At 40.2% G+C, this 26,722-nt stretch overlaps 1 protein-coding gene across 9 annotated transcripts in view; it reads left to right on the plus strand.

Moving 5' to 3' along the window:
- Window positions 1-26,722, plus strand: part of CPNE8 (copine 8) — a 56,263-nt gene that overhangs the window by 19,263 nt on the left and 10,278 nt on the right. For 4 of the 9 annotated variants that reach the window (XR_008332464.1, XR_008332465.1, XR_008332466.1 and 1 more), the window contains exons 3-14: window positions 796-842; window positions 4,490-4,593; window positions 5,636-5,675; window positions 6,488-6,564; window positions 7,337-7,408; window positions 9,538-9,601; window positions 12,358-12,461; window positions 15,607-15,711; window positions 19,574-19,615; window positions 20,197-20,272; window positions 23,262-23,315; window positions 24,170-24,231. Coding sequence is in view for 5 of the 9 variants with exons in the window: in XM_053406149.1 (XP_053262124.1) it covers window positions 796-842; window positions 4,490-4,593; window positions 5,636-5,675; window positions 6,488-6,564; window positions 7,337-7,408; window positions 9,538-9,601; window positions 12,358-12,461; window positions 15,607-15,711; window positions 19,574-19,615; window positions 20,197-20,272; window positions 23,262-23,315; window positions 24,170-24,231 (847 nt within the window). In the remaining 4 variants the exon portion in view is untranslated. Of the gene's footprint in view, window positions 1-795; window positions 843-4,489; window positions 4,594-5,635; window positions 5,676-6,487; window positions 6,565-7,336; window positions 7,409-9,537; window positions 9,602-12,357; window positions 12,462-15,606; window positions 15,712-16,067; window positions 16,216-19,573; window positions 19,616-20,196; window positions 20,273-23,261; window positions 23,316-24,169; window positions 24,232-26,722 lie in introns of those variants that run through there. The other 5 variants (XM_053406153.1, XM_053406150.1, XM_053406154.1 and 2 more) reach the window with 5 other exon arrangements.

Genomic DNA, 26,722 nt, shown 5'->3' on the forward strand with positions numbered 1-26,722 from the left:
AGGTTAATTAGCCAGTAATCCTTACTGATAATTTTTGGTACTGGTTCTTGTGTAAGTAAATCAGTTCTATAAAGCCAGGGCTGCAATGAAGCCAACCTTGCATCCTTCTGATATGGATTTTCCTTTACCACTAACATTGAACAATTCTTTTGAGTGATGGATACATAAATAAAAACTGAATATTTGCTAAATGAGGAGTTTAAAATAGTTTCTGTTTGGAAAATCAAGGAAAATAATGAACTTTGAAGAAAGCCTTGTTCTCTTCATTGCTAGTAGACGTGCATATGCACTTTTCTTGGGCATGGTAAACAAATGAGAAGAGCCAACCTTTAATAGCAGAATATTAAATGTCTGGAAGACAAGGAGATATTTCCTCCATTGTTCTTAAATGGTTTCCCAGTTAGGAGGATATTGGTGAAAGAAGTGTCTTAAAAAAAAAAGTTTTGTAACTTCAGCTGATAGGGCTAAAATATTCTGTAGCTGTTAAACTTGAAACAGGTTTCTTCTACTTATGGTTTGTTAGATCTGATGTATATGGTCAGGAATAACAGCTAGACTGTATGACATAGTATTCAAGTAAGACAGTGTTTGAATGCTGGATCATATTGTGAAGTTTCATTAAACATGAAGCACGATCTCAGATGGCTTATAACTCCTAAATGGACTCTGATGTCTTATGTAATATTTTAACGTTTGCCTAATATCTGTAGCATTATAGCTTTGAGTATTAGTTGTAATGGAAAAGTTAAACAGAATATATGAAATTGATCACATTCTTCTTTTTCGTCCCCACAGTCTGTGTTTTGTATACCCAAGGTATGGGAAATAAGGAATGGAGAGAGGTAAAGCTTTTTGCTGTTGCATTTATATATGTATATATATGCAATATATATAATGTTGCATGCCACCCCAATCTCAGAGCAGTGCGAGATTACTAGTAACCGTAGTAATCTTACCCGGGGTTCATGTTTGCTTTGGAATGAGGTACAGAAGAGACTGTGGTTCCATTATGATGTATGGTTTATTTACATATCTATACAACCTGAGCCTGCAATGGAGGGATCACAGCATTAACACCCCAAGAGGGTCTTACTTCCTCCGTAGTGATAGCCTTGAACTCAAACAGAAATTGAACATTGCTCTGTCTGGCTTCCCAGCTTCTAGCTCAGAGGCCAGCAAACTTTTTCAGCAGGGAGCCAGTCCACTGTCCCTCAGACCTTGTAGGGGGCCAGACTATATTTTTTTTTTGGGGGGGGGAAATGAATGAATTCCTATGCCCCATAAATAACCCAGAGATGCATTTTAAATAAAAGCACACATTCTGCTCATGTAAAAACACCAGGCAGGCCTCACAAATAACCCAGAGATGCATTTTAAATAAAAGGGCACATTCTACTCATGTAAAAACATGCTGATTCCCAGACCGTTTGCGGGCCAGATTTAGAAGGCGATTGGGCTGGATCTGGCCCCTGGGCCTTAGTTTGCCTACCCATGTTCTAGCTCATATCACTCAACTCTCAATTCTGCCCTTTGTCTTTCTAACTCCCAGGCAGTTCAGGGAGGGGGCCCACCTATTTGCCCTCTGGTGCCTTTGTTCCCTTCACAGCACATTACCTAGGCTATCACAGTACCAGGAAGCTAGCCTGGCTATTCCAGGAATTAGAAGGGGGACTAGGCATACCCCCCCCAAAAAAATCCCCACAGTATATAGCAGTGCTTTGTTGTACTGGTAGAAGGAAAAGCATGTAGCTTAGTTTCAATAAAAGTGATAGCTCCAGGTTGTTAATATAGAGACTTGGGATCACATTTTTTTAAGAGCAATGCATACTGGGCTCATTCACACAACACACAGTAACATAAGTAATGATTTAACATGAATGTGCCTAACTCACCTGTTTTGCTCTTCTCTGATAATATGTGGGGGAAACAAACCATGATTCTTGACATTAGTATTAATGCAGAGATTATGGATACAGACTATGATTTGTAGAGAGGAATCGTTCTTGGCTTAATATGGTTTGTTTCTTAGACATTCTAGTAGGGAGGAGCAAAGCAGGTGAGATTGGTGTGCTCTATTATGTATGGATTACCTTGATGCGTGAATGAAGGTACTCTGTTCCCAGTCCTTGTTATACTACCATAATATGTTTTCTTCTTGCAAGCCATGTTTATTTACTCTGAACTAAGACCCATTGACTGCAGCACAAGTAAATATGTTCAGGTACAAATGTGTATCATTGTATTTTCTTTTTCAACGTATTCATGGTTTCCAAGGGTAAAGCCTCAATTGTAAAATTCAGCAAGATGCCTGAAGGTATTATTTCAAAGCCTTCCAATTTGGAGTTCCAGAAATATTAGTATCAGCTGTAAATTTATTCATTGGCTATATTTCTTAGGTTCCCATTGATCCACCTAAGAGCTTGGATTTGCAGGATCTCTGGCAATGACTTAGATTAATAACATTTTCTGTACTGGCTGAAAAAGCCAATCCTGGATTGGCAGGACCTGTCAATGGATAGTTGATCTATAAATGCAGGGAGGTAATATCTGACACTTGGCTTCCATTTGCTTTGTGGCGCTATTTATTTATTTATTTAGAGCACTTGTATGCTGCTCTTCAGCCAAAAAGTCTCCCGGGAGCGGCTTACAAGAAATCGAAACAAGACACTCCCTAGACACTCTGCAGGTTTACATTCAAATAAAAAAAATAAAATACAACACACAAGGGGAAAGGAACAAAGCTCAAAGCTCAGGCTCCAGTTTCTAGACTGGTGTTCCTATATTGACCAGCTGGCATAGTTCAGAGGCAGGAGGTATTGTATCCCCGTCCGAGTCCCATTGCCAAGCAAGCAGGGGCTAGGAGTCGCCAAGGAACACTTGTATGAGAGCAGAATCCACATACAAAGTCAGACAGTTAGAGGTCAGGGAATCCAGATGACCACAGAGCCAAGGGTCCAGTCTAGGGATCCAGATAGCAAGCAGCAAGGTAGAGCCAGGAACCACAAGTATTGTTTCCGGCATTTGACTGCTGCTGAGAGCTCTGTTTAAGAAGGCCAGAGCCAGCTGGTTCCCATCAGTGCCTTCTCCTCTTAAAGGCTGATCATCTGCACGTAGAGTCACTCCCCCTTCAGACTGCTGTTCAGCAGGCAAAGCTACACTAGGTGCTTGATGGAGCTGGGCCTCAAGCAAAGCAGATGCAATGAACCCTGCTTCATCTCTCTCCCAGTGAGGCAGTCTGATGAAATGGCTGCCCCCAGATGACAGTTGAGGGAGAAGAGGCCTGATTTGTAGTCATAGCTTTAAGCACCTGTCTAGAATCTGTGACAACTGATGTTACTATTACTTGCCAGAGCTTTCTATCCCTTTGATGCCAAATTCCATATTTTTGGAGGCTACAGAAACACATCTCCTTAAAATGTTGGACTTCATGACTTTATTGTAGTAGCCTCTTAGTCAACGCCATAGCCTTAACCCATACAATATTAGGAATATAGGAAGCTGCCTTAAATAAAGTCAGACAATTGGTCCATCTAGCTTTCTACCCTGATTGACAGCAGCTTCCTAGGGTCTTATACAGGGAACATTCCCATTCGTACATGGAGATGCTGCCAATTGAACTTAGAACCCGCTGCATGCAAATATGCTGTATCACTGAGCTGTAGACCGACCCTTTCCTGGTGTATTTATTTTAGGTTTTTGTAGATGCTCCCATTTAGATTGTTCCTGATTCTGAGCTTCTTGCTTTTTATGGAGAAGATAAATTGTCCACTTTGAAATCTTCCTTTTAGCAATTAAAGTGTTCTGGGAGATTTAGAAGTTTTGTTTGTGTGCTGTTTAAAAACAAATAAAAGTAAAATGTTGTTAATTGGCACTTTGCTTAGAATCTCAGAGGAAAAGATTGCTTAATAGTGTCTGCTAGTTATAACGTCCTGTCCTGCATCAGCTGCCAATTCCAGATTCTGAGCAAATTAGCAGAAATTGCTCTTTCCATCTATTACTAAAGATTTTCCTTAACTCTTCACTTGTTCTGAAGCTTTACATCATGTTTCATGGCTCAAACAATGGTTTAGTTTTTAATTAATTTTATATATAACCTCTGAAAATTTGTATGGGAAATTAATATGATGTATATACCCTGTCTTTCTGGAAAATTTATAAAATGCAGCATTTATTGCAATACTTTACTTCTGGATATCTGCTGCATATTTTGGGAAATTGTTTGTCTGTTTGATTTCTGTTTGGCACCTCTTAAGATATTGTAAACAAATATTGCATGATGGCTCCTGAGATCTTAAGTAAAATAAATATTGATGAAAATTACATTCATTGGGTGTTGAATATTCTCAGGCTAGGAGCTGCTTTTAGCTAGGTCTCTTTCCCTGCCAAATGAAAACCTTATATTTCTTCATTTTTTTCGTCTTGTATGTGCGTATGTACTTACCATATGTAGTTTTTATTGATATACTTCCCACAACATCTTATTTTACAGTTTGGGAGAACCGAAGTAATTGACAATACTTTGAACCCAGATTTTGTGAGAAAGTTTATATTGGATTACTTTTTTGAAGAGAGACAGAACCTGCGATTTGACTTGTAAGTTTATTTATATACTTTGGGGTTTGATTATATTATGACAGAATATCTGATCTACAAGAATAGTTAATGAAGTGGAATTTTAAAACATTTTGACATTAGATTGTATCTTAATGTAGTGGTAAAACATGTTTCCAGTTAATTCACTACAGCAAACTATGTTGTTTCAAATTCAGCTAATGGAACTACAGTTTTCATTGGTATAATTATTATTTTACACTATGGTTACTAAACCCGGTCAGCTTCAAGGAAACTTGTAGCAACCTTGTTAAAACACTTTTTCCAGATTGCCCACCCACCCGTTAGGCCTCACCAGCACTATAACTGAAGACCTTTGTTGAAGCCTCTGCTTCAAGTTCTGCTGACCTATTTAAGTGCAGGTCTGTTTTTGCTGTTATTTTTCCTGGAATCTTCCCCTGGCTCTCCTACCAGACATTTCCTGCCTAGCATTCCAAACAGCACATCACTTCTTCTCCATCAGTGCTATAGAAAGGTTCTCCACTTGTCTCTTCAGCCTAAGGCAAGTGATTCAGCTATCCCAGCAATCCTCTGGCCACCAAGCCACTCTGCCATCCTTTCAGGTCTTCTTTCTTCCTCCTTGATCCTCTTCCATTTCTGTTGCCGTCTCCTGGCTGTCCATCACAGTTGCCAGTCATGGACCCTCCAACCATATAGCCAGCTCCTAGCCATATATACACTTATTCTGGCCACTCTAGTCCAACCCCAGCCAAATTCAAAACTTGTACCCACCAATCAGAACATGCGGAACTTCTGTTCTTTTGCATACTGAGAGTTCCATCTCCACTCCCACCCCAAGCATTAAGGGTTAAAGTTCTGCATTGACAGTTAAATCGACGTTCGCCTGAACAGACATAGAGAGTTCCGCCATCATACGCATTACAATGTACATTACAATGCAAATGATGGAAAGATTACACAATACCAGCTAAAACCCAGTTTTAACCAGCAAGATTACTTCATTGTTTTACATGGGTATTTGAGCTTATAAGTAGATTAAAATATTTTGTTTTTTTCACTTTAGGTATGATGTGGATTCAAAGAGTCCAAATTTATCGAAACATGTAAGTGCTACTTTATTTTAACCTTAAGTGTTTCCATATCTCATGTACACATTTTATATATTTTAAGCTCTAATTATCCCTGACTGTAATTTTTGCATCTCATTTTTGCATCTCATTGCCATTTAACACCCACCTTACAATTTTGTCCTTTATATACATGCCACTTACGATTTCACTTCATGCATCTGATGAAGTGAGCTTGAGTCCATGAAAGCTTATACCATACCATTTGTTAGTCTTTAAGATACTACTCTAAATATTTTTGCTGCAGTATACTAACAAAAGTGGACAACATTCAAGACAGTTGTCAATCTTCCCAGGAGTGGACATCAGCACCATTGTTTGTTCCATCAACAAGGTGGCCTCAGGAGGAAGTTAGCTGGTATTCCCAGCCCCTGCTAAACTCAGGAAATTATAAGTTTGCTCAAATTCTGACCCTTCACTGAACATAGAGATTGTAGGGAGTCTGTCCCCCAATATTCACACCAGTACACGAAGAAGAAAGAAACCTTTTCCTCCTGCACTTCTCACAATTATTGTTGCAGCTTATCATAGTTAAGATAGTTCTGGATCTAAACAGCGTGACAAGCTTTGGTTCATGAAAAGCAAAAGGTTCCAGACTTGCCCAGGTTAAGGTGCAATGCTCACTTAAGCATGTTGCTATAATTATGAACCATAATTGATCAATGTGCCCAAATAAAGCCTTTAATTCTATCTAAATACTGCATTTCTCATATCCATAAGCTTACTAAGTGAAGAGTGGGGATGGGGCTGTGGGACTTAGCTTTATCATTTTCATAATAATTTTTCAGGACTTCTTGGGACAAGTTTTCTGTACGCTTGGAGAGATTGTTGGATCGCAAGGAAGCAGATTAGAAAAGTCAATCATGTAAGTGTATTCTTTTCAAAGAAACTGATGCTAAACTTCCTATATCCTTCCCACTAGCTACTGATCCTGCCTTTGGATCTGGCAGATCCTTGTGTTCTCTGGTATTCGACAAATAAAAATTCTAGACAGGGAATACTGTCAAGGCATGTCATTTTTTATTCACTGTTGTGTGTTCTGAATTTGTGTGGTGCTGTTTTAAAGTACATTATAGCACTGTCTTCAATTCAGGTGAATTGCTTTTTCATCATTCCATCATTATATAGCCTGAAATTGTAGTCACCATAAAAATCAAGATAATTAGTTCTATCAATAGGAAATTTGACATAGAAAATCCACTTTTTTGAGGTATAATCTAACCAAATGATACCGTTTATGAACTTGGCTTGTTTCAACAAACCATAGTTAAGATTAACCACAGTTGGTCTGGTTTCAGAATAGAATGACAATCTGCAGTCAATCTAACACAGAAGCAAAAGCTTATGATCTCTTCCTTGCAGCCACATCTAAGAAACAAACAGTGAGGGGAGCTTGTGAGCTGAAGGCTTATTGTTGGTGATTCTCATGACTCAAAACTATGGAGTTAACATTCCATCAAAGCAAGAGCATCGGCTGCAATCTTTTTTTCCTTTTGCCTAAACCATAATTATGTCAAATGCAAAAATATGCATTTAGCTACCTCAGTAAAACTCCATTATATAGCCTTGTTACAAGTTCCCATTTTAAATCAGTCACTGAACTAAAGGCAATATTAAAACTCGCATCTGTTTGGCAGATTGAAGCTTCCCTGGTGGAACCTGCTTTCCAAAGCAAAAATGGCCATTGGCGGCGCAAGCAGTCTGCAGAAGTGTGTATTTGTAGATGGGGGAAAGGAAGCTCCTGTGTGTGTTTGCATGTGGCTGCATAGTGCTGCATGTGTTTGCATTTCCCTAAAATGACTCTTTGGGAGCGATGCAGCATTGTGACATAGCTCTGTTCCCATTGGGACATTTTATAAGAATTAAGAAATCGGATTGCATTAAGAATTACAGCTGTGCCACCTCTTGAAGCAGTGAAACTTTTTATAAGAAAGGGAGAGAGAAAATTTTAAACTCCTGCCACTTCATCTTATGGTAACCCTTCCTGCTCCCTATGAAATTAACTAGAAATTTTATCCCCTTGCCTAAAGCCTGTTAAATAAATCTCCACCCGCCACTTCCATGAGAGGTGAATGGCTTTCTGAAAATAGAGGGCATTTTTCTGGCCCAGCTTTGGGCATGCTCCTTTGCATGGTGCTGTACATATTTGCATATTGTTTGTGTGTGGCATGCTTTTGCATGTTGCTGCATGTTCTCCTCTGTTTGCATGTGACACGCTGCTATATGTAACTATGTGAGTGCCACACTCCTGCAAATCTTTGCATGTATTTTGCTGCTCTGTGGGTGCTGTGCTGCTGTGCCTGTTTGTTTGAGGCATTTTCCTGCATGAATTTGCTGTGTGCTGTGTTGCAGACCTTTTTTGCATGTGGAATACTGCTTCATGTTACTGTGTGTGCTTGTATGTCGAATACTGCTTAGTGTATTTGCAGGTGATATGCCACTGTGTGTGTGTAGAATTACTATGCATGTTTACATTTGATGTGCCTCTGCTTATGTGTGCATGGAGTGTGCAGTCGTGTGCTGCGCACTTTACATGGGCCGTGCTTAATAGGTAGTATGCTCCTGAGTGTGTAATGTGATGCTATTTGCATGTGATGTGCCTTTTCATAGCTGTATGTGTTTGAGAGAGCGAGCGAGTGAGTGAGTGGAGCAGCCCCGACTTCACAATATATTCTGTCTTGCCTTTGCCCACTTCCTCTAATATTCTGCTTTACAGTGGTACCTCGGGTGACATACGCTTCAGGTTACATATGCTTCAGGTTACAGACTCCGCTAACCCAGAAATATTACCTCGGATTAAGAACTTTGCTTCAGAATGAGAACAGAAATCATGCAGCAGCGGTGCAGTGGCAGCAGGAGGCCCCATTAGCTTAAGTGGTGCTTCAGGTTAAGAACAGTTTCAGGTTAAGAACAGACCTCAGGAACGAATTAAATTCTTAACCCGAGGTACCACTGTACAACTCTTTTGATACTTCCTCCCTATTCACTTGATTTGCAGTCTGTAACAGTGGACTACATTTCAGGGTTGGTGACAGCCACTTTGCCAGCTATAGCCCCTCTCCCCCACTGGAGCTAAACCTCAGTGCACTACGTTGTCTGGCTTTGGGGGACAAACTATGAAGGTGATAAAAGCAGGAATAATGTGCAGGCGACACTAAAAATGGCCTTAACTTACAGATTACTCAGATGTATGAAACATTTCCTGTATTTTCACGTAGTATAAATGCTGAGCATTACAGGCTAAAAAGCCAAGTTTAATCTTTTAACTAAGTTTTGTGCTCCCCAGTTATGTGAGTTTTCTGGAAAATATATATAGGAAATTTTTTTGATGCCCTAGAAAGTGATCTAATTTAGCATGTTTATTTTACTTATATTTAGTAATTAAAGCTGAAAATGTTGAATCTGTCAAGCATGCCTAATATTTATTTGCAGTTGACACCAATTTGTTCTTACTAATGAATGGGAGATATGGAATTTTATTGGTGGAAAAATAATGCACCAATTTCCCCCCCCTCATCACTGATAATCTCACATTTTGTGCTCGCTTGCAACATAACACCCATAAACCAATATTTCCCTTGGTCTTTTAGCACCAATCATAATCTTCTGCATGTTGTGGGAACACCAGAAGTGAAGTCACTATGGTGCAGTGATACACTGATCCTCCACTTCCCCTATTAGTTAAGGAGAATGGCATATATTAGTACCAAAGGACTATATATGTGAGCTTGCTCAGGTTGATGGATGGAGAATGCAGAGAGGGAACTCTGGAGAGGAACAAACTGGTGAGTTTGGAATCCTTGTATTTAATTGCTATTACAATGTTGTTTTGTTACAGAGGAATTCCTGGGAAGAAATGTGGCACGATAATAATGACAGCAGAGGAGCTCAACTGTTGCCGGGTAAGTTCACATTTTGGTTTTCTTTTGCCAAAGTATATTGTTTGTCTCCTAGTTAGCATAGAGTACAATTCAAAGTGTTGGTGCAGACCTTTCAAGCCATAAATGGCCTCAGTCCAGTCCAATATACCTGAAGGAGTGCCTCCACTCCCTCATCTCACACTGTGATCTAGCACTGAGGGCCTTCTGGTGGTTCCCTCACTGCGAGAAGTGCAGTTACAAGGAACCAGCAGAGGACCTTCTTGGTAGGGGCATTCATCCTGTGGAACGCCCTCCCATCAGATGCCAAGGAGATAAGTAACTATACAAGCTTTAGAAGACATCTGATGGCAACCCTGCATAGGGAAGTTTTAAAATGTTTAATTATGTTTTTATGTATGTTGGAGCCTGCCCAGAGTGACTAGGGCAACCCAGTCAGATGGGCAGATTACCGTTGTTGTTGTTGTTGTTAAGGTACAGTTGTTGTTGTTGTTAGGGTACAGTTGTTGTATTAAATCCATGTGTATATTGCTAGACTGAGAGCCAGTGTGGTGTAGTGGTTAAGAGCGGTAGTCTCGTAATCTGGGGAACTGGGTTCGCTTTCCCGCTCCTCCACATGCAGCTGCTGGGTGACCTTGGGCCAGTCACACTTCTCTGAAGTCTCTCAGCCCCACGCACCTCACAGAGTGTTTGTTGTGGGGGAGGAAGGGAAAGGAGAATGTTAGCCGCTTTGAGACTCCTGAAGGGGAGTGAAAGGCGGGATATCAAATCCAAACTCTTCTTCTTCTTAATACAGTGGTACCTTGGGTTACAGACGCTTCAGGTTAGAGACTCCGCTATCCCAGAAATAGTACCTCAGGTTAAGAACTTTGCTTCAGGATGAGAACAGAAATCGTGCTCTGGCAGCACAGCAGCAGGGGAGGCCCCATTAGCTAAAGTGGTATTTCAGGTTAAGAACGGACCTCCAGAACGAATTAAGTTCTTAACCTGAGGTACCACTGTAATCAGACTTTGAAGAGTAGACGTCTTGGCATTTGCTATAGAAGTAGAGCTCATCTTATGATGCTTTAAATAATTAAATCTATTTAGGAACAACAAAGGACACAGCCTTATACCAAGTCAGACCATATATCTCAGTAATACTGTCAAACCTCGGTTGTCGAACGTAATCCATTCCGGAAAACCCTTCACCTTCTGAAATGTTTGACAACCGAGGCATGGCTTCTGATTGGCCGCAAAAGCTTCTTGTACCCAAGCAGAAGCTGCGTTGGACGTTCAGGTTCCGAAAAGCTTACGAAAACCAGAGCATTTACTTGTGGGTTTTTGGCGTTCGGGGACCGAAACATGCAAAAATGGAGCCATTCGAGAACTGAGGTTTGACTGTATTGACACTGATTGGCAGTGGCTGTCCAGGGTTTCAGACAGGAGTCTTTGCCAGCCCTACATGAAGATACCACAGATTGAACCTGGGTTATTTTGCATGCAGAACATGTCCTATCTACCACTGAGCTGCAGCTCCTCCACAAGGAATATTTTGTGTTGATGCATAGTCACAGTTTTTATTAGTCTTAAAATTTAACAGGACTGCAAATTATCATTGTTAAACCAAGTATGTATGCATGGATGCTGGAGCTAAATGCAAGGCTCATTGTAATAAAATGGCTACCACATGTAGATAGGTCAAAATCTACATGCTTTTCTTCACGAGTAGCTGCTTTCCTTGTGGATCATTCAGGACCATTTGTTTTGCCTCCGCAATGTTGCAACAGTGTGGAGAAAACAGCATGGTAGTCACATACCAAGTTCCTGGTCCTGAATGGATTGTCATACAGAATCAGCAGGCAGTGGATGCAGTTCAAATAGCCTTCAATGTATTAAATTTGTGTCTGAGGTACACCAGAGAGGATATGAGCTCACATAAGCAAAATACCTCCCTATACATAAAAACATGTCAGAAAAGGGTTGCTTTATTAATTCTTTTGTTCCCTTTCTATTTATTTCAGCAGTTTATATACCATTTAAAGCTGTGGTTTCTAAGTGGTATTTTTTCTGTTGCTACAGTTTTGTGGCATTGTATGCTATTGTATTTACAGTTGTACCTCAGGTTACATAACGCTTCAGGTTGCAGACTCCGCAAACCCAGAAATAGTGCTTCAGGTTAAGAACTTTGCTTCAGGATGAGAACAGAAATCGGGCTCCGGCGGCGCAACAGCAGCAGGAGACCCCATTAGCTAAAGTGGTGCTTCAGGTTAAGTACAGTTTCAGGTTAAGAATGGACCTCCGAAACGAATTAAGTACTTAACCCGAGGTACCACTGTATTTTATATATTTTTTAAGTCAACTATTATTGGAGGTTGTCAAAGAGCAGAATGAAGAACAAATAAAGAATATCTCCTGTTGTAGAACTAATATGAATTCTAACATGATATTTGGGTAATTGCAGTGGGAGAAGGAACAAGAAATCCTTGCTATCTCTTAATTTGTAATTGAAATTTTGTTACAGCATAGCTTCAGAAGCCTAAAATTGTGAATAATTTGATTAAAATATTTGATATGATGTGTGTGACACAAATAATGACTGAAAATTCATGACTATGTTCCCATCTTGGTAGCAAATGAAAAGAAAACCAAAAATTACTTTGTAGTGCCTCTTTTTTTGGTTAGTAAAATGAAAGCAATGTAAACTTGATGCCTAATACTTATGCAGTTTTTAATCAGTGTAAATAGTATGCTTGGTATAAATTATATACTTAATTTGTATTACACTCTTCTATTATTAGGATGCTGTACTGATGCAGTTTTGTGCTAACAAATTGGACAAGAAAGATTTCTTTGGGAAATCTGATCCCTTCCTGGTATTTTTTCGCAGCAATGAAGATGGCAGGTAGATACTCTTATTTTCTTCTATTAAACATGTTGTAAGTTCTAGGGGTCACCAGGGGATTTTGTGTGTAGTGTATTAAAAGTTTCTCTTTCACAGTGCACTTGTCTTATTTTTTCTAGACTTACAAACCTCTTGTTTCAAAATACAACTCACAATTACACTGATGAGGAGAGAATGTGTATTTCCTCCATATGCCTGCTTCAATAGCTTTTTAAACAAACCAACAATATTTCATATTTATGCAATTTTTCAAATGTGGTCTTGCTCAAAAAAATATAAATCACTAACAGATGCTTATAATGAATAACAGTGATTTGGGTATCTAGGTTTCTTAGATAAGTCTAGGTTTCTTAACTTTTCAACTAAAAAAAATCCTGAACTGAGGAAAAAAACAGCTGGAGTGGTTAAAAACGATATTTACAGTTTCAGCAGTCTTGTATCTTTAGATTGCTGTCGATTAGAAACTGAAGCAGTCCAGTGCTCTAGGGAACTCTTTGCGCAAGCACCTCTGTGCATTAAATATGTCTAAATTGCCTATTTTAGTGGGTTGGTACTGGAACAATGAGTAAGATACTAGTTTCATGCAAGAGCAATCAACATATTGAAAAGAGTAAACTAGTAATCATTACATACTTGGACTTCCAAAATACTTTTGGCATAAGATGGTGAGCCAGTAATTGTTTATGGGAAAGGAGACAGAGTTACACAGAGTTCTCATGACAGAGGAAAGTAGGCAGTGCTCCATATCTGTTATGGGTCTGGTGCTATTTAATTTTTTTTGTTAATGATCCAGAATTTTGGGTTTGTAATAAGGCAGATTAGTTTGCAGACGACATGCTTCAACATGCTAACAACACTATGTTCTGGAAGATTTTTGGTTACTTACTCATTTATAGCAGGGGTGGCTAACCTTTGGGTCTCTAGATGTTGGACAACAATTCCCAACAGCCACAACATTTTTTGGGAGGGACAAATGTTAGCCCCCCTGACTTGCAGCCGTGGACAAATCACTTTTCTCTCTGCCTTGATAGTATCCAAGTATATATATAGTTGCTATACATCAGATGGTGGTGAGATGGAGAAAACTGTAAAAGAACCTATTGAAAGTTGCTTGTGGCAACACTGCTTTGTGACGGTTTGTGCATCTTCATTTGCATCAGTTGGAATCCATTATCTGGTTGGGTATGATCTCATCTGGGGACAAGGCAGGAGAGAAGAGACCTGGTGTGTGCATCTTTATCTCCACTTGGGAATCTGCAATGGTGAAAAACGAGACCAATCATATTTTTATTCCTCATGATTTACTATTGGCATCCATTTGGTCTGGAGTCATCATAGTAAGCCATAAGCCATGGTTTTCTGTGAAGGAGCAGCACACAAGTGCATGCTGCTGAATTGCTCCCCTTTCGTTCCTCCCTTTAGAGCCAGAAGCGACAAATAGCAAGTCTTGGCTTAGTTGCAACGTGTGAACCAACACTCATGGTTTGTTTCTGACCAAACTGTAATGTTAAGCCAAGGTTTGTTCTTTGCTAACTGATCCTGGCAATTTGTTCAGGAGAAGCAAATTGTGAGTGTGGTTCACATGCTGCTTGTTCACAGAATGGAGCCATTGTAAAGAGGAAGACCCAGTGAGCAGTAACACATACACAAGGCCTATTCAAGATCACTTAACCCGAAGTAGTCAGATACTTCTACCCTTTAATCATCGTGTCGTGCTCATAATCACCGTGGTTTTTCCATAGTTTCATACATGCTTATACGGATGGTATGGGATTCTACTCTGGGTTAGTGATTGTGAGCACAGAACCAGAAATGTTGAGTTTTTGGTACCACATCTAGGTGTTTGGGTCGGGTCACCAGTTGCCATTGGCTGGAGCATATTTTCACTATTTAGAACAGTCTTCTCCTGGGGCTCTGCCCTTTGATTTCCAGCAGGGGGAGGGAAGAGGAAATCTGGGAACTTCAGTCCCCACAGACCATTGTGCATGGGAGTAGACAAGACACCAGACATACCCTGAAATCCTTAACAGGCAGCTTTCTGAGCGTTGCAGAATGAGAAAGCAACAGACATACAAACCTTGGGGGCAGGAGAGCAGCATGTTGACCATTCCTGGTCTAGAAGCTTCTTATTGTTGTCAACAGTTAAAATATTGATATTCTCTGTGTTATGTACTGAGTTGAATAGGATCCAAAATGCAGCAGTCTGATTGGTCCTAGAGCAATAGGATCCAAAATGCAGCAGTCTGATTGGTCCTAGAGCAATAGGATTTAGAATGCAGCAGTCTGATTGGTCCTAGAACAATAGGATCCAAAATGCAGCAGTCTGATTGGTCCTAGAACAATAGGATTCAGAATGCACCAGTCTGATTGGTCCTAGAACAATGCAGCAGTAAGTATGATTGGTCCACAGGAGCCACCCAATCCAGCTCCAAGTGGAAGTGAATCCACAACCAGATTGGCTTACAGGAGAATCCCAGAATTAGCCAGTCATGTCCAGCCCATTATGTAAATAATGTATATAAAGCAGATATTGTGGGGGAACTTCCATTCCTCCTCACCACTATGAGCTGAATAAAGCGCATGAAATCAACTCTCGACTCCGAATGTATTTCACTCTGTGTTTAGAAATATACCAGTATGAGAGAAGGTCAGTAAACAGCACCATAGCTGTTGCATCCTGGTGCAAAGGAGACAACTTGTCTTGAGGCTTTTGTTCTGTCTTCAGAGAGGTAGAAAAAAAAATTCAGGCACCTCCTCCCTGCTTTAATCCCAAACGGCAACATCTAATAATCAAGAACTCTTGCTACAAAACATTATAAGGGAAGGAGTCTGAATATTTTCTTCCTCACATATGAAGTGGTACAACAGCCCATCAAAGCCCCCTCCTCTGCTTGCCAGAGTTCCTCCTCCACTTCCTGCTGCTACCCATCATGTGGGCTCCGTAAAAAGAAAAAGAAGTGTGGTATAGCTATATGTGTAGATTAATTTGAAAGCTGTTTGCATGACTAAAAATGAAATAGTGCTCATTTTTTAGGGAAAAAAATTCACATAAATTACAGTATATTCCCACTTGGTGGATTTGTTTTCAAAACTATCGATACCTTTAGATAAGTATTAAAATAAGAAAAGCTTGTTTGTGTTTCAGCTTTACAATCTGCCACAAGACAGAAGTGATAAAGAATACATTAAATCCAGTATGGCAGGCATTCAAGATATCTGTCAGAGCACTTTGCAATGGAGATTTTGACAGGTAAGAGTTAAACCTTTTGTCTTAAGTAAAGTTTTCAAAGATTGGATGTTCCTCAGTTTAGTTTAATCTTTTTAGAAGGCATAATATCAGTTCAAAACTTTAAGTAAATGTTAACATCACCATCATTCATTTAGTTAAGTGTTCATATCTAAGAGGTACATGGGGTACTATAGTATTTTCAGTATACTAATAGGTACCACTCTCCACAGATGATTGACAAGCAGATAAAAAGCAAATTCTCTGGAAACATGGAGCCACTGTTGCTAGTGCACTAAGAAACTAGTTACTGCTCTTTGTCACTGCAAAGCAAATACTGATGATACTGCTTTTCTCAAGAAAAATTCTTTTTGTTAAAGGTTCCTGGAGGTGTCCTCTTACTCAGAATTTATGGGATAAAAACCAGCCTACAAAGCAACTAACAGAATGTGCTGGTGCTTCCTTCCTTCTTTTTCATAAGTAGCAGTCATCACATGAACATCTAGTGAAACAGAAATGGATGGAAAGGTATCTTCCCCATCTTGGTTACTTCATTCAGTTGTTTTTATAAGTCAGATCACTGAGGTGCTTACAGACATTGCTGAGGCCATCTCTGCCTCAGCTGATCCACCTCGTCTTCTGTCTTTTTCATCTTACGGGCCGCATAAGAAACTGAGTGGAAGGCAGACATTTTATAACAGTCCGATAAGGTTATATCATAACCCAGGCAAATCAAGGCATTCAGAACTAAGCAAACTAAGTAGAATCAGCAGTGGCACTTCTCAGAATGAGTTTCATGCTTGAGTTCTAGAAAACCTAATAGCATTCACCATCTTTCCTTCATTTTCAGAGGAAAGCCCTCCCCCTTTCAAATTAGAGGGGGATTAGTCATACCAAACTTCACAACTTTAATGATATAAATTGCCTCTAAGAAATAAATATTTACAAGACAACTTAAATACTTTGGAAAATAACCTTGCTTAATTATCTGACCTCAATATTTGCTTGAAATGGAAATGAAATAGATGCAATTAGGTTAGACTTAACTGTTGAAAGGATTGCACCTTTAGTATTCCAAAACCTTCCAACGGGGCCAATCTGTTTGAAGGCGAATTCCTTCCCAGCTCTGAATATGGAAGCCATTAAAGAACCACAGCAAAGCTAGTAATCACATAACCTAGAAGAATAAATTGTAATATAAAACAAGCCCCAAAGCATGAATATCGAGTCCCAGGAGGCAAGCGGGAGTGAAGCCTGTTCCACTCTGAAGCCCTGCCCCCATGGACTGGCCTGATTGGCCAGAATTCAAAATTGGGACTGGTGGGGACTCCCGCACGAAGATTTCCCAACTGCTGGCTGCCCACCCCAGGACTCGGCAAGCGGCCATTGTAAACATAGTTTGTGCCTGAAAACCCCTGAGCCTAACTTATGACAAATGTTTATGACTCCACATGATGCTTTGCTACTTAAGAAATTTATATATACCCTCATTTGACTTGGGACTGAGCAGAAAGTCAAAACTGTGTCTAAAATAATTGATTTCTGTGGTTGACAAGGAATTCGGTGAATCTTCAGGAAAAGTACCTTTCCCAATAAGACCATCACAGGACTAGAATAGGCTGCAACTTCTGCTGAAGAGACCTGCAAAGCTGTTGCTGGAATCTTCATGCAGCATTATTAGCATTTTAAGAGGGATGTAATTTTTATTAACAAATATCATCTGTAATCCAGAAACATACACATCAGGGAATGCCATATTTTCCATCCTTTGTTTGGCAATTGGTATATTCTACCCTTTCATGTGATTGACTGGAGATTTTGCTGTGGCAAGGAATTTTCTCCTGAAAAAAAAAAGTATTTCTCTGAGAGTAGATCCAAGAATCCACATGTTTCCTATTACATTTTTCTTGTAATGTGCTCTTTAAGAATACCTTTCTCCTAGTTATTAGGTACACTAGCAGCAGTACCTGTATCTTATTGCTACATCTGCCTGTCAATCACCCATGGAATGAGTAGTTGTTAGTTTGGATAACTGGACCTACCCTCATAGAAATGTATAGCTAGGGAAAAATCTAAATATGCTGCACTTGCTGTGATTTAGTACTTATTTGTTGTAGAATACAGCCTCCTTAAAGTGCCATTTTCTTGCAATTGGAATATGACAAATATTTGTACCTCTCTAATCTAGATCTTACAGGGATGCGGGTGGCGCTGTGGGTAAAACCTCAGTGCCTAGGACTTGCCGATCGCATGGTCGGCGGTTCGAATCCCCGCAGCGGGGTGAGCTCCCGTCTTTCGGTCCCAGCTCCTGCCCACCTAGCAGTTCAAAAGCACCCCCAAGTGCAAGTAGATAAATAGGTACCGCTTTATAGCGGGAAGGTAAACAGCGTTTCTGTGTGCTGCGCTGGTGCTGGCTCGCCAGAGCAGCTTCGTCACGCTGGCCACGTGACCCGGAAGTGTCTGCAGACAGCGCTGGCTCCCGGCCTCTTAAGTGAGATGGGCGCACAACCCTAGAGTCGGACATGACTGGCCCGTACGGGCAGGGGTACCTTTACCTTTTAATCTAGATCTTAATACAGTCTGTCCCAACTGTTCTAGACTTATGATGGCTTGGTTCCATGTGCTTCAGATATCTCTGTACCACAAACAAAATTCCTTGAGATGTCCAGAGTTACAGGGTGATTCCATGAAATAGAAAAAGCTGTTATTGTCAGAAGAAAATGCATGACAGTAATTCAGTAATAGCCAAGAGTCATTTACCATTGACAAGAATAGGTATTAAATATTTCAGAGCAAAACTGTAATGCTTAGGAACATAAGTTGCCTTTTACAAAGTCATTCCACTGGTTTATCTACCTCAGTACTGTCTGTTCTAACTGCCAGTGCTCACCCACTAACAGGACGTGGGTGGCGCTGTGGTCTAAACCATTGAGCCTCTTGGGTTTGCTGATCGGAAGGTCGGCAGTTCGAATCTGCACAATGGGGTGTGCTCCCGTTGCTCAGTCCCAGCTCCTGCCAACCTAGTAGTTCGAAAGCACATCAGTGCAAGTAGATAAATAGGTACCACTGCAGCGGGAAGGTAAACAGTGTTTCTGTTCGTTCTGGCACTTGTCAAGGTGTCCCATTGTGCCAGAAGCAGTTTAGTCATGCTGGCCACATGACCTGGAAAGCTGTCTGTGGACAAATGCCGACTTCCTTGGCCTGAAAGCGAGATGAGTGCCGCAACCCCATAGTCTCCTTTGACTGGACTCAACCCTCCAGGGGTTATTTACCTACTTAACCTTTTGCTCTCCAGAGATGCCGGCTAGAATTGTTTCCCAGTCCCACCTCAGGATACTGTGGATTCAATTTATAAATTTCGGCTTACAAAACATTTGCTCTATCATGGAGTTATGGCCAGTTGAATTTGCAATGAAAGTTGTTCCAAATCCATGGTGTTTATTCTCACTTCTTTGTTTAATGTTTATATATTCTGTGATTATCCTGATCCGTATTATCTTGTTAACTGTGGAGGAGCAAGGCTTCACCATTGTGGCACCAGCACTACAGAACTCGCTTTTCCAGGAATATGATAGGTTATTTTCACAATAAAACCTACCCATGCATTGCTGGGACCTGTTGAGTATAGTAGTTAATTTTTAAATGAATTTTTATTATTGAGGCTTTTAGATGTTATGGTGTGTTGCCTTGAGCACCTATCTGTTAGAAATGCAGATAGGGAGCTATTTTTTTTTACCAAAAAAGCGTAATCGTGATTATCAATTTAATAATTAGATATGGAAATGAAAAATACAAGTAGTAAAGTACATTACTCATTTATTTCTGTTGACAATTTTTTTAGCATATGTGTATAGCTTTTTCTGTGTTTTTTTTTGTTTCTCTTCAGAACAATTAAGATTGAAGTATACGACTGGGATAGAGATGGAAGGTAATTTTTTTAATTGCACAGCATTAATTGTTCAAAAGGAATTGTATGGCATACATACTCATAGACTATTCGGGCAGCTTTTGGAGTTTTATACCAGTTATTCCTGTGCTTAAAAGCTTTAATGTAGGAATGTGTGTGCTTGCAGGAAATAATAGGAGTCTACTGAGCCACTCCCTTATTGATTGTACACATGGTTATTTTGCAATCTGATGTATACCAAACCTCTTCATTATGCATTTTGACACGGGAGAGGGTTTTTAAAATGCTTTTAACTCCACTTTGTGAAAAAATAACAATGCACATTTTGTGGGGAAATGGTATGTAATCATGTAGATAATGAACCAGATAAAAAATATTTCCTAATGCTTGGGTTTGGTTGATAACAGCAGCCTATTAGTGAATTTTATGGAGCAATGAAAAACTTTCGAATATAAAACAGAGCGCCAAATTGTAGGGCGTTAGACAAATTCCTAAAATGCCTCTTGTACTGGGAAGTGTTAGCTAGCATTTTGTTCACACCTTGACCTACAATAATACAGCTTATCCACTAATCTGAATTTTTGTTTGTTTTTGTTTCCTAGTCATGACTTCATTGGAGAATTCACAACAAGTTATAGGGAGCTATCTAGAGGACAGTCGCAGTTTAATGTCTATGAGGTAACAGTAGATTTTTTTATATCCTCAAGTACAGGTAATAAACACCAGGAATTGTCTATGTGCCCTTTTGTAATATGGGCCAGCACTATAAAGTTTAACCACCTATCTTTTAGTAATAGAAAGCAGAAAATCTGGACAAAATCCATAAGTCAAAGTGTGTGAACACACTTTCTAGAAATGCAGTCAATATATTTGTGGGTTCATTTTATAAAGATAAACACCATTTTATTATATAACTTGAATTTTCAACATAGTTATTGAACCTGTATACATTGTACAAAGGATAGCTCCCTCGGTAGAGGATGAAACTCTTAATGTCAGGAACATGGGTTTGAGCCCCACATTCCTTTCTGTTGTTGTATTTTAAATTATTTCCACTGCTTTCTGTTCAATAGCTCAGGAACGAAAGTCAGCCTAGTTGAAAGGAATTGGGGAGGAGATCCTCTTTCCACCCCTGTCACCTCTGTACGTCCCACTCCCTTCCCACTTCCAAAGGGAGAAAAAGGAAGAGACATTAGTAGTAAGTTAAAAGTGAAATACTTGGCCAATAGGAATGTCTAGAGGTTGAGAGAGACTGAATTATACGACTGTATGGAGTTTCAAATATGAGGTGTAGCTAAGGAAAGAGGATAGAGGTGTGAAATAGATGTAATTGGTATCAGAGGAACTCTGACCTCTGAAAAGTATATTTTTAAAATTAAGAAAAGAGCAAAGTGCAATGTTGTAAAAATAAGTAAATTTTCAATAGGCGGCAGGCCATCACATGGGTGTTTATTTGCTACCTTTCATCAAGGCAGGAAACGTTTAGAGTGGAGTTCAGCTCCTTCCTGCCCTCATTTGGTCTGTTTTTCTGTGTCATCCAGGGTGGACCTATTCAGCTCAGCTTAGCTTAGCTTTCTGTATTCTGTGGACCTTGCTTTGTAAGTTGTGTGAGTCAATGCAAAAAGAAGAGATGATAAATGATAATATATATAGGCAAAAATTGAAAGATTGCAGAGTGAAAAATAGATTCAAGAAGATACAGATGGGATAAAGGAAGATCAACAAAAATTATATTACAGTAATCAAGCCTCAGTGAAGTAAAAGAATAAGCAAGCATTTTAGCAGTATCATTAGAGAGAAAAGAACATATTTTAAAAGTGTTAACCAGTTGATGACATGATACTGAAAGAGCCTAGATCTGCAACCGAAATAGATAAGTGTCTGTTTTTAAAAATCACATCCAGTTTCTGGTGTGTGAACGAGGAGATAGAAACACTACTAAGAGTTAAAGGAACCAAATAAGAAGCTGCAGGAGGAAACTTAAGAAAATCAATCTTTCAAGAAATTCAACTGAAGAAAGTGAGAAATCATCCAAAAAGAACTAAAGGAAGACATGCAGTGAGATGAGTAATTGAAGATGAGGTAGAATCTGGAACTGAAAAATATGACTCTAAATCACTAACTTGAAAATGAAAATAGCAAAAGAATGCAAAGAGAGGTTGAGAGAGCATCAGAATAAGGGTTTCAGTTTAGAAAGCAGAATACATACAGTAAATGGATAGAAGACACGAAGCAGAAAAAGACGTATCAAGAGCAGTTAGAGTGATAAGGAAGTAAAATGAAATATCAGAATTTAGGAAACCAAGTTTATACAAATATTGCAAAATAATAGTATGGTATCAAAAGTAAAGGAAAGATATGATCACAAGCAAACTGAAAATTTGTGACTTTTTCAGACGGTAAAGGAAAATCATTAATAGAAATTAAAGCAATGATAGGGATCAGATTAGTTAAAATCCAAAAAGCACATTAGAAGATACGAATTCTAAACCGTGTGCAAGTACAGCCAGCTTCAAGAGTTTAGAAAAAAAAAGGGCAGCAGTTATGCTAGATAGAGAAGGAAGTCTCAACAAGAGACATAACCAAGGATGACTTCCTCTAAAAGGAAAACTCCAGACATAAAAGAGAATATGAAAAAATGCAGTGAGAAGAGCAATATATGGGAGCCATACTAAATGCAGTGCCCCCCCAACTCCTGTTATCCCTGACCATTGATCATGCTGGTCAGTGCTGATGGGAGTTGTATTCCAAAACATCTGGGGACAACACCAACTTAGGACAGGAGGTGTCCAGGGTAGGGAATCTTCTGGGGGGATCACACCTGATGGGATTTACAGTGATTCATAGCTGCTAACAAAGAAGCAGCAGATGGGGTTCAATATCTCTTGGGAATGTGAATTTAAGGAACAGTAAACCGAAGAAGCTATTCAACTCTTAAAATTTTAAGCAATGGCAAGAGTAGCTTAGAACGGATGGCTGTATTTCATTTTCTATCTGCCCTCCCAGCTACTTCCATCTTCTACCCACCAGACTGGAAGACAACTGTGCAGAACTTATCTATCCCCTGATATCAAAGCTGACATAAATCCAAACTGAGCTGCCCTTATGCTTTGCCTCTCTGCAAGCCTCACTCATTTCTTCCTGCATGCCCCTAGACGGGAACAAGGCTTCCTTTGAATGTTTCTTTCCCTGCCACTCGTAAGATTGATTCCAGTGACAAGAACTGGTGGAACGCTGTATTTTTTATTCAATCCAGTGAATGGCTTTTTAGCTCAGCTAGTGGAATTGGAGGCACATGACTGCCTCTGTTACAAGTCAGTGAGGAAGATGGTGGTGATGGAAAACAGGGAGCATTCCTTATAAAATCTTTTAATATCAGTTTGCCCTGATGTACACATTAATGTGAGCAGCAGCAAAATGCATCTCAGGGGTCCTTGCCAGGGCCATACACATCTCCCTGTCAAATGGGTTGTGCTGGGTTAGGGAGGTGTTTGAAATGTGTAGGGAAGATGGAGTTCATTCATTCATTCAGCCTTTATTGGCATAATGAAGGTGGAGTTTAGAAGCAGGGAGCACGGCAGAGTGCAAAAAAATGTGAGTCTTAAAAATATAAAGAGATTTGTGTTGACAAGCAGAAAAGTTAACGTGCTTGCATTTTCTTTTCTAGGTTATAAACCCAAAGAAAAGGGCAAAAAAGAAAAAATATGTTAATTCAGGAACAGTTAAGTAAATCATTTCTTCATTATTGTTTTTCTATCCTTCCCAGCACATATTGAAGTGAGATATATCTAAGTAAGCGTTATCTGGGCAAGAACTTCTCTAAATAAGACAGGTGTTGTGTTATGAGAAGAACTTGCTTTTTTTGTTATCAAACTATAGATGAGCTGGTTCATTTTCTATTGAAAATGCGCCTTCCCTGGGAATTAAATAGCCAGTGTTAAAGTTCACAGGTGAGTGATTGAAGCTCCTGGACTGAATAGTGTTGGTTTAACTGAAGCTGATTGTGTCTTCCTGAACACTTTAGAAGTGAAGTGTAAATGGTTGTTACTTTGTTGAAACAAGGAGAGATTGTTTTTCCTGGCTGAAGACTAGGAGCAAGAAGATCACAGCATCTTTTGCTTTGTTCACAGAATTCTTAATTTGGCTTTGGTAATAATTTTGACCAGACTCCATGACATTTTAAAAAAGTAATTCATGGGATGATCTAGTGAGTCTCTGAATGCATAGATACATGTGCACAGCTCAGTGTATATATGAATAGTTTGGCTCTTATAAGAGGTTGGTAGGGGAGGTGAACTGGTGGAAGGGAATCTGCCAAGTGGAACAGCATGTATATAAAGAGGCTGGAAGAGAAGTTATGGCGGAGACTCATAGATATTGTGAGTGCTGGGGTGAGAGAAGTGTGTGGAGTGGGGTTTGGGTTACCAATACATGCCATTTCCACACAAAACCATCTTTGCTTCAGTATATTGGATAAGTTTAAAATTAATTCTAAAATACAGTACAGAAACTTCTTTATTTGTGGCTGTTTTGAAGGTTGATGTTTATTACTTGTTCTGTGTCACTTGCTCTCAGGTAACGTTACTTTCCTTCCTAGTGGAAACCGAAGTTTCATTTCTTGATTATATTAAAGGCGGGTAAGTGATTCATTTATACTACTGGTATCACAAAGGTTTTAAATTTCTTTATTTACAGTTATTTGTATCCCACCTTTAATTGCAAATTCCAAATTCATTACAAATCATTCCAAGGCAGCTTACAAGTACCGTTAAGTTAAAGGTAAAGGTAAAGTTACCCCTGCCCGTACGGGCCAGTCTTGACAGACTCTAGGGTTGTGCGCCCATCTCACTCAAGAGGCCGGGGGCCAGCGCTGTCGGGAGACACTTCCGGGTCACGTGGCCAGCGTGACATCGCTGCTCTGGCGAGCCAGAGCCGCACACGGAAACGCCGTTTACCTTCCCGCTAGTAAGCGGTCCCTATTTATCTACTTGCACCCGGGGGTGCTTTCGAACTGCTAGGTTGGCAGGCGCTGGGACTGAGCAGCAGGAGCGCACCCCGCCGCGGGGATTCGAACCGCCGACCTTTCGATTGGCAAGCCCTAGGCGCTGAGGCTTTTACCCACAGCGCCACCCGTGTCCCATACCGTTAAGTTACATATTTTTAAAACATAATAAATATTATTATTCTATTAATATTGCCCTTCCCACAGGCAGTTGATGGTAGATCATGCTATGCAGGGGGAGGGGAAAGTCTGGCAAGAGCAGAAACACCCCCTCCTGTGAATTGATATTGCTGAGCTGGCCTTCGGTTGAAAGGTTTTTGCCTTTCAGGCAATAGCACATGACTCTTAGGTGTTTCAATGGACCAGTTTGTCACAGCTTGGATAGAAATGTCACTGGGTAGAATAAAAGATAAGGGGGACCCTCGTAATGAGTCTTGAAAAGCCGCACCGGTTCTCAGTGGGCAAAGCATGGCGCCACTCCTCTCAGGTTACCAGCCAGATTCCAGTCTCATGGTCTGCAGCGTCTCCACCCCCTTTATTCAGCCCGGACATTGAGGTCCAGCGCCGAGGGCCTTCTGGCAGTTCCCTCGCTGCAAGAAGCAATGTTACAGGAAACCAGGCAGAGAGCCCTCTCAGTGGTGGCACCTGCCCTGTGGAATGCCCTCCCACCAGATGTCAAAGAGAACAACAACTATCTGACTTTTAGAAGACATCTGAAGGCAGCCCTGTTTAGGGAAACTTTTATATATTATATATAATAATAATAATAATAATAATAATAATAATAATAATAATAAAAATTAAAAATACAGTGGTACCTTGGGTTACAGACGCTTCAGGTTACAGACTCCACTAACCCAGAAATAGCACCTCGGGTTAAGAACTTTGCTTCAGGATGAGAACAGAAATCGTGCTCCAGTGGCGCAGCGGCAGCAGGAGGCCCCATTAGCTAAAGTGGTGCTTCAGGTTAAGAACAGTTTCAGGTTAAGAACGGACCTCCAGAGAATTAAGTTCTTAATCTGAGGTACCACTGTAGCAGTAGTAATAATAATAATAATTAATAATAAAATCTAGTCAGCTGCTATGGCATTCCCCAGCAGGCATACTGGGGGTGGTATTTCAAGCTTCACATTGGAAGTTTTCTGGGTTTACAGATCCTGACCTAATTCCATACCAGCCCTGCATACCTTCCTGTAGCCAATAAAGAGTTGTCCCCTGTTTTCACCCACATGGGTGTCTTGAGTTTTATATACCCCCGGACACACTTTGCCTGTAAGGAGAGGGAGGCGTTCACAATTCACCTACGACGCAAATGGCAGCCATGCAGATGGCAGCATCTGATCAGGATTGAGGCCATGGTACACGAGAAGGGGGGAACACTCCCCCCCCCGGTAGCATAGTACCAACAAAAGTTGCCCCCAGAGCTTCTATTTGCTGTGGGTGGAAAGCCGCTGGTGGAACCAAATAGTCATCTTAATCGGGAGTGGGGCAGAAGGACATAGTGCGTTTGGTGGCCCCCAGACCTGCAATTTAACAAGAAGAAGAAAACCAGACAAGAAAAATAACACATTTCATGTAATATCTAGTTTGATCCTTAGCTGTTACTAATAAAGGTATTGCCTAGGGTAGGACTGCCATATGTTGAAGAGAGGGGGGGGGGGAAAGGACACATTTGCTGACTTCTACTTTTAACTATGGATTGCTATGACGACACTTATTTTACATACCCATGAAAAAGAGGCTATGTCCTGGAAAAAGAGTACATATGGCAACCTTAAAGAGGCTTTGGGATTTGTTTCCTGTTATAAACCTGTCTGCAATTTTGGTATACATTGAATGGCGGTGGTATTTATTTGTGAATTCATATTAAGTCAGCTTTCCTAAGCCTGAAAACAAATAAAGGATAATTTGCACTGTCACTTTATAATTGTGGCTTGCTACTTTAAATTTATATGTACCTTTTAAATTGTGAGGTGCTCAAGATATTTCAGCCTATTGCATTAGAGAAGTTACTCTTATAAGGTAGCAGTTTAATAGTAAGTACTGAATACTGCAATCCCGTACATGTCTGCTATGAGGGAGGCTTGCAAGGTGGCGACAAAGGAGACAAAGGCCTTTTTCAGTTG

Source organism: Podarcis raffonei, chromosome 10, assembly GCF_027172205.1.
Source record: "Podarcis raffonei isolate rPodRaf1 chromosome 10, rPodRaf1.pri, whole genome shotgun sequence".
NCBI lineage: Eukaryota > Metazoa > Chordata > Lepidosauria > Squamata > Lacertidae > Podarcis > Podarcis raffonei.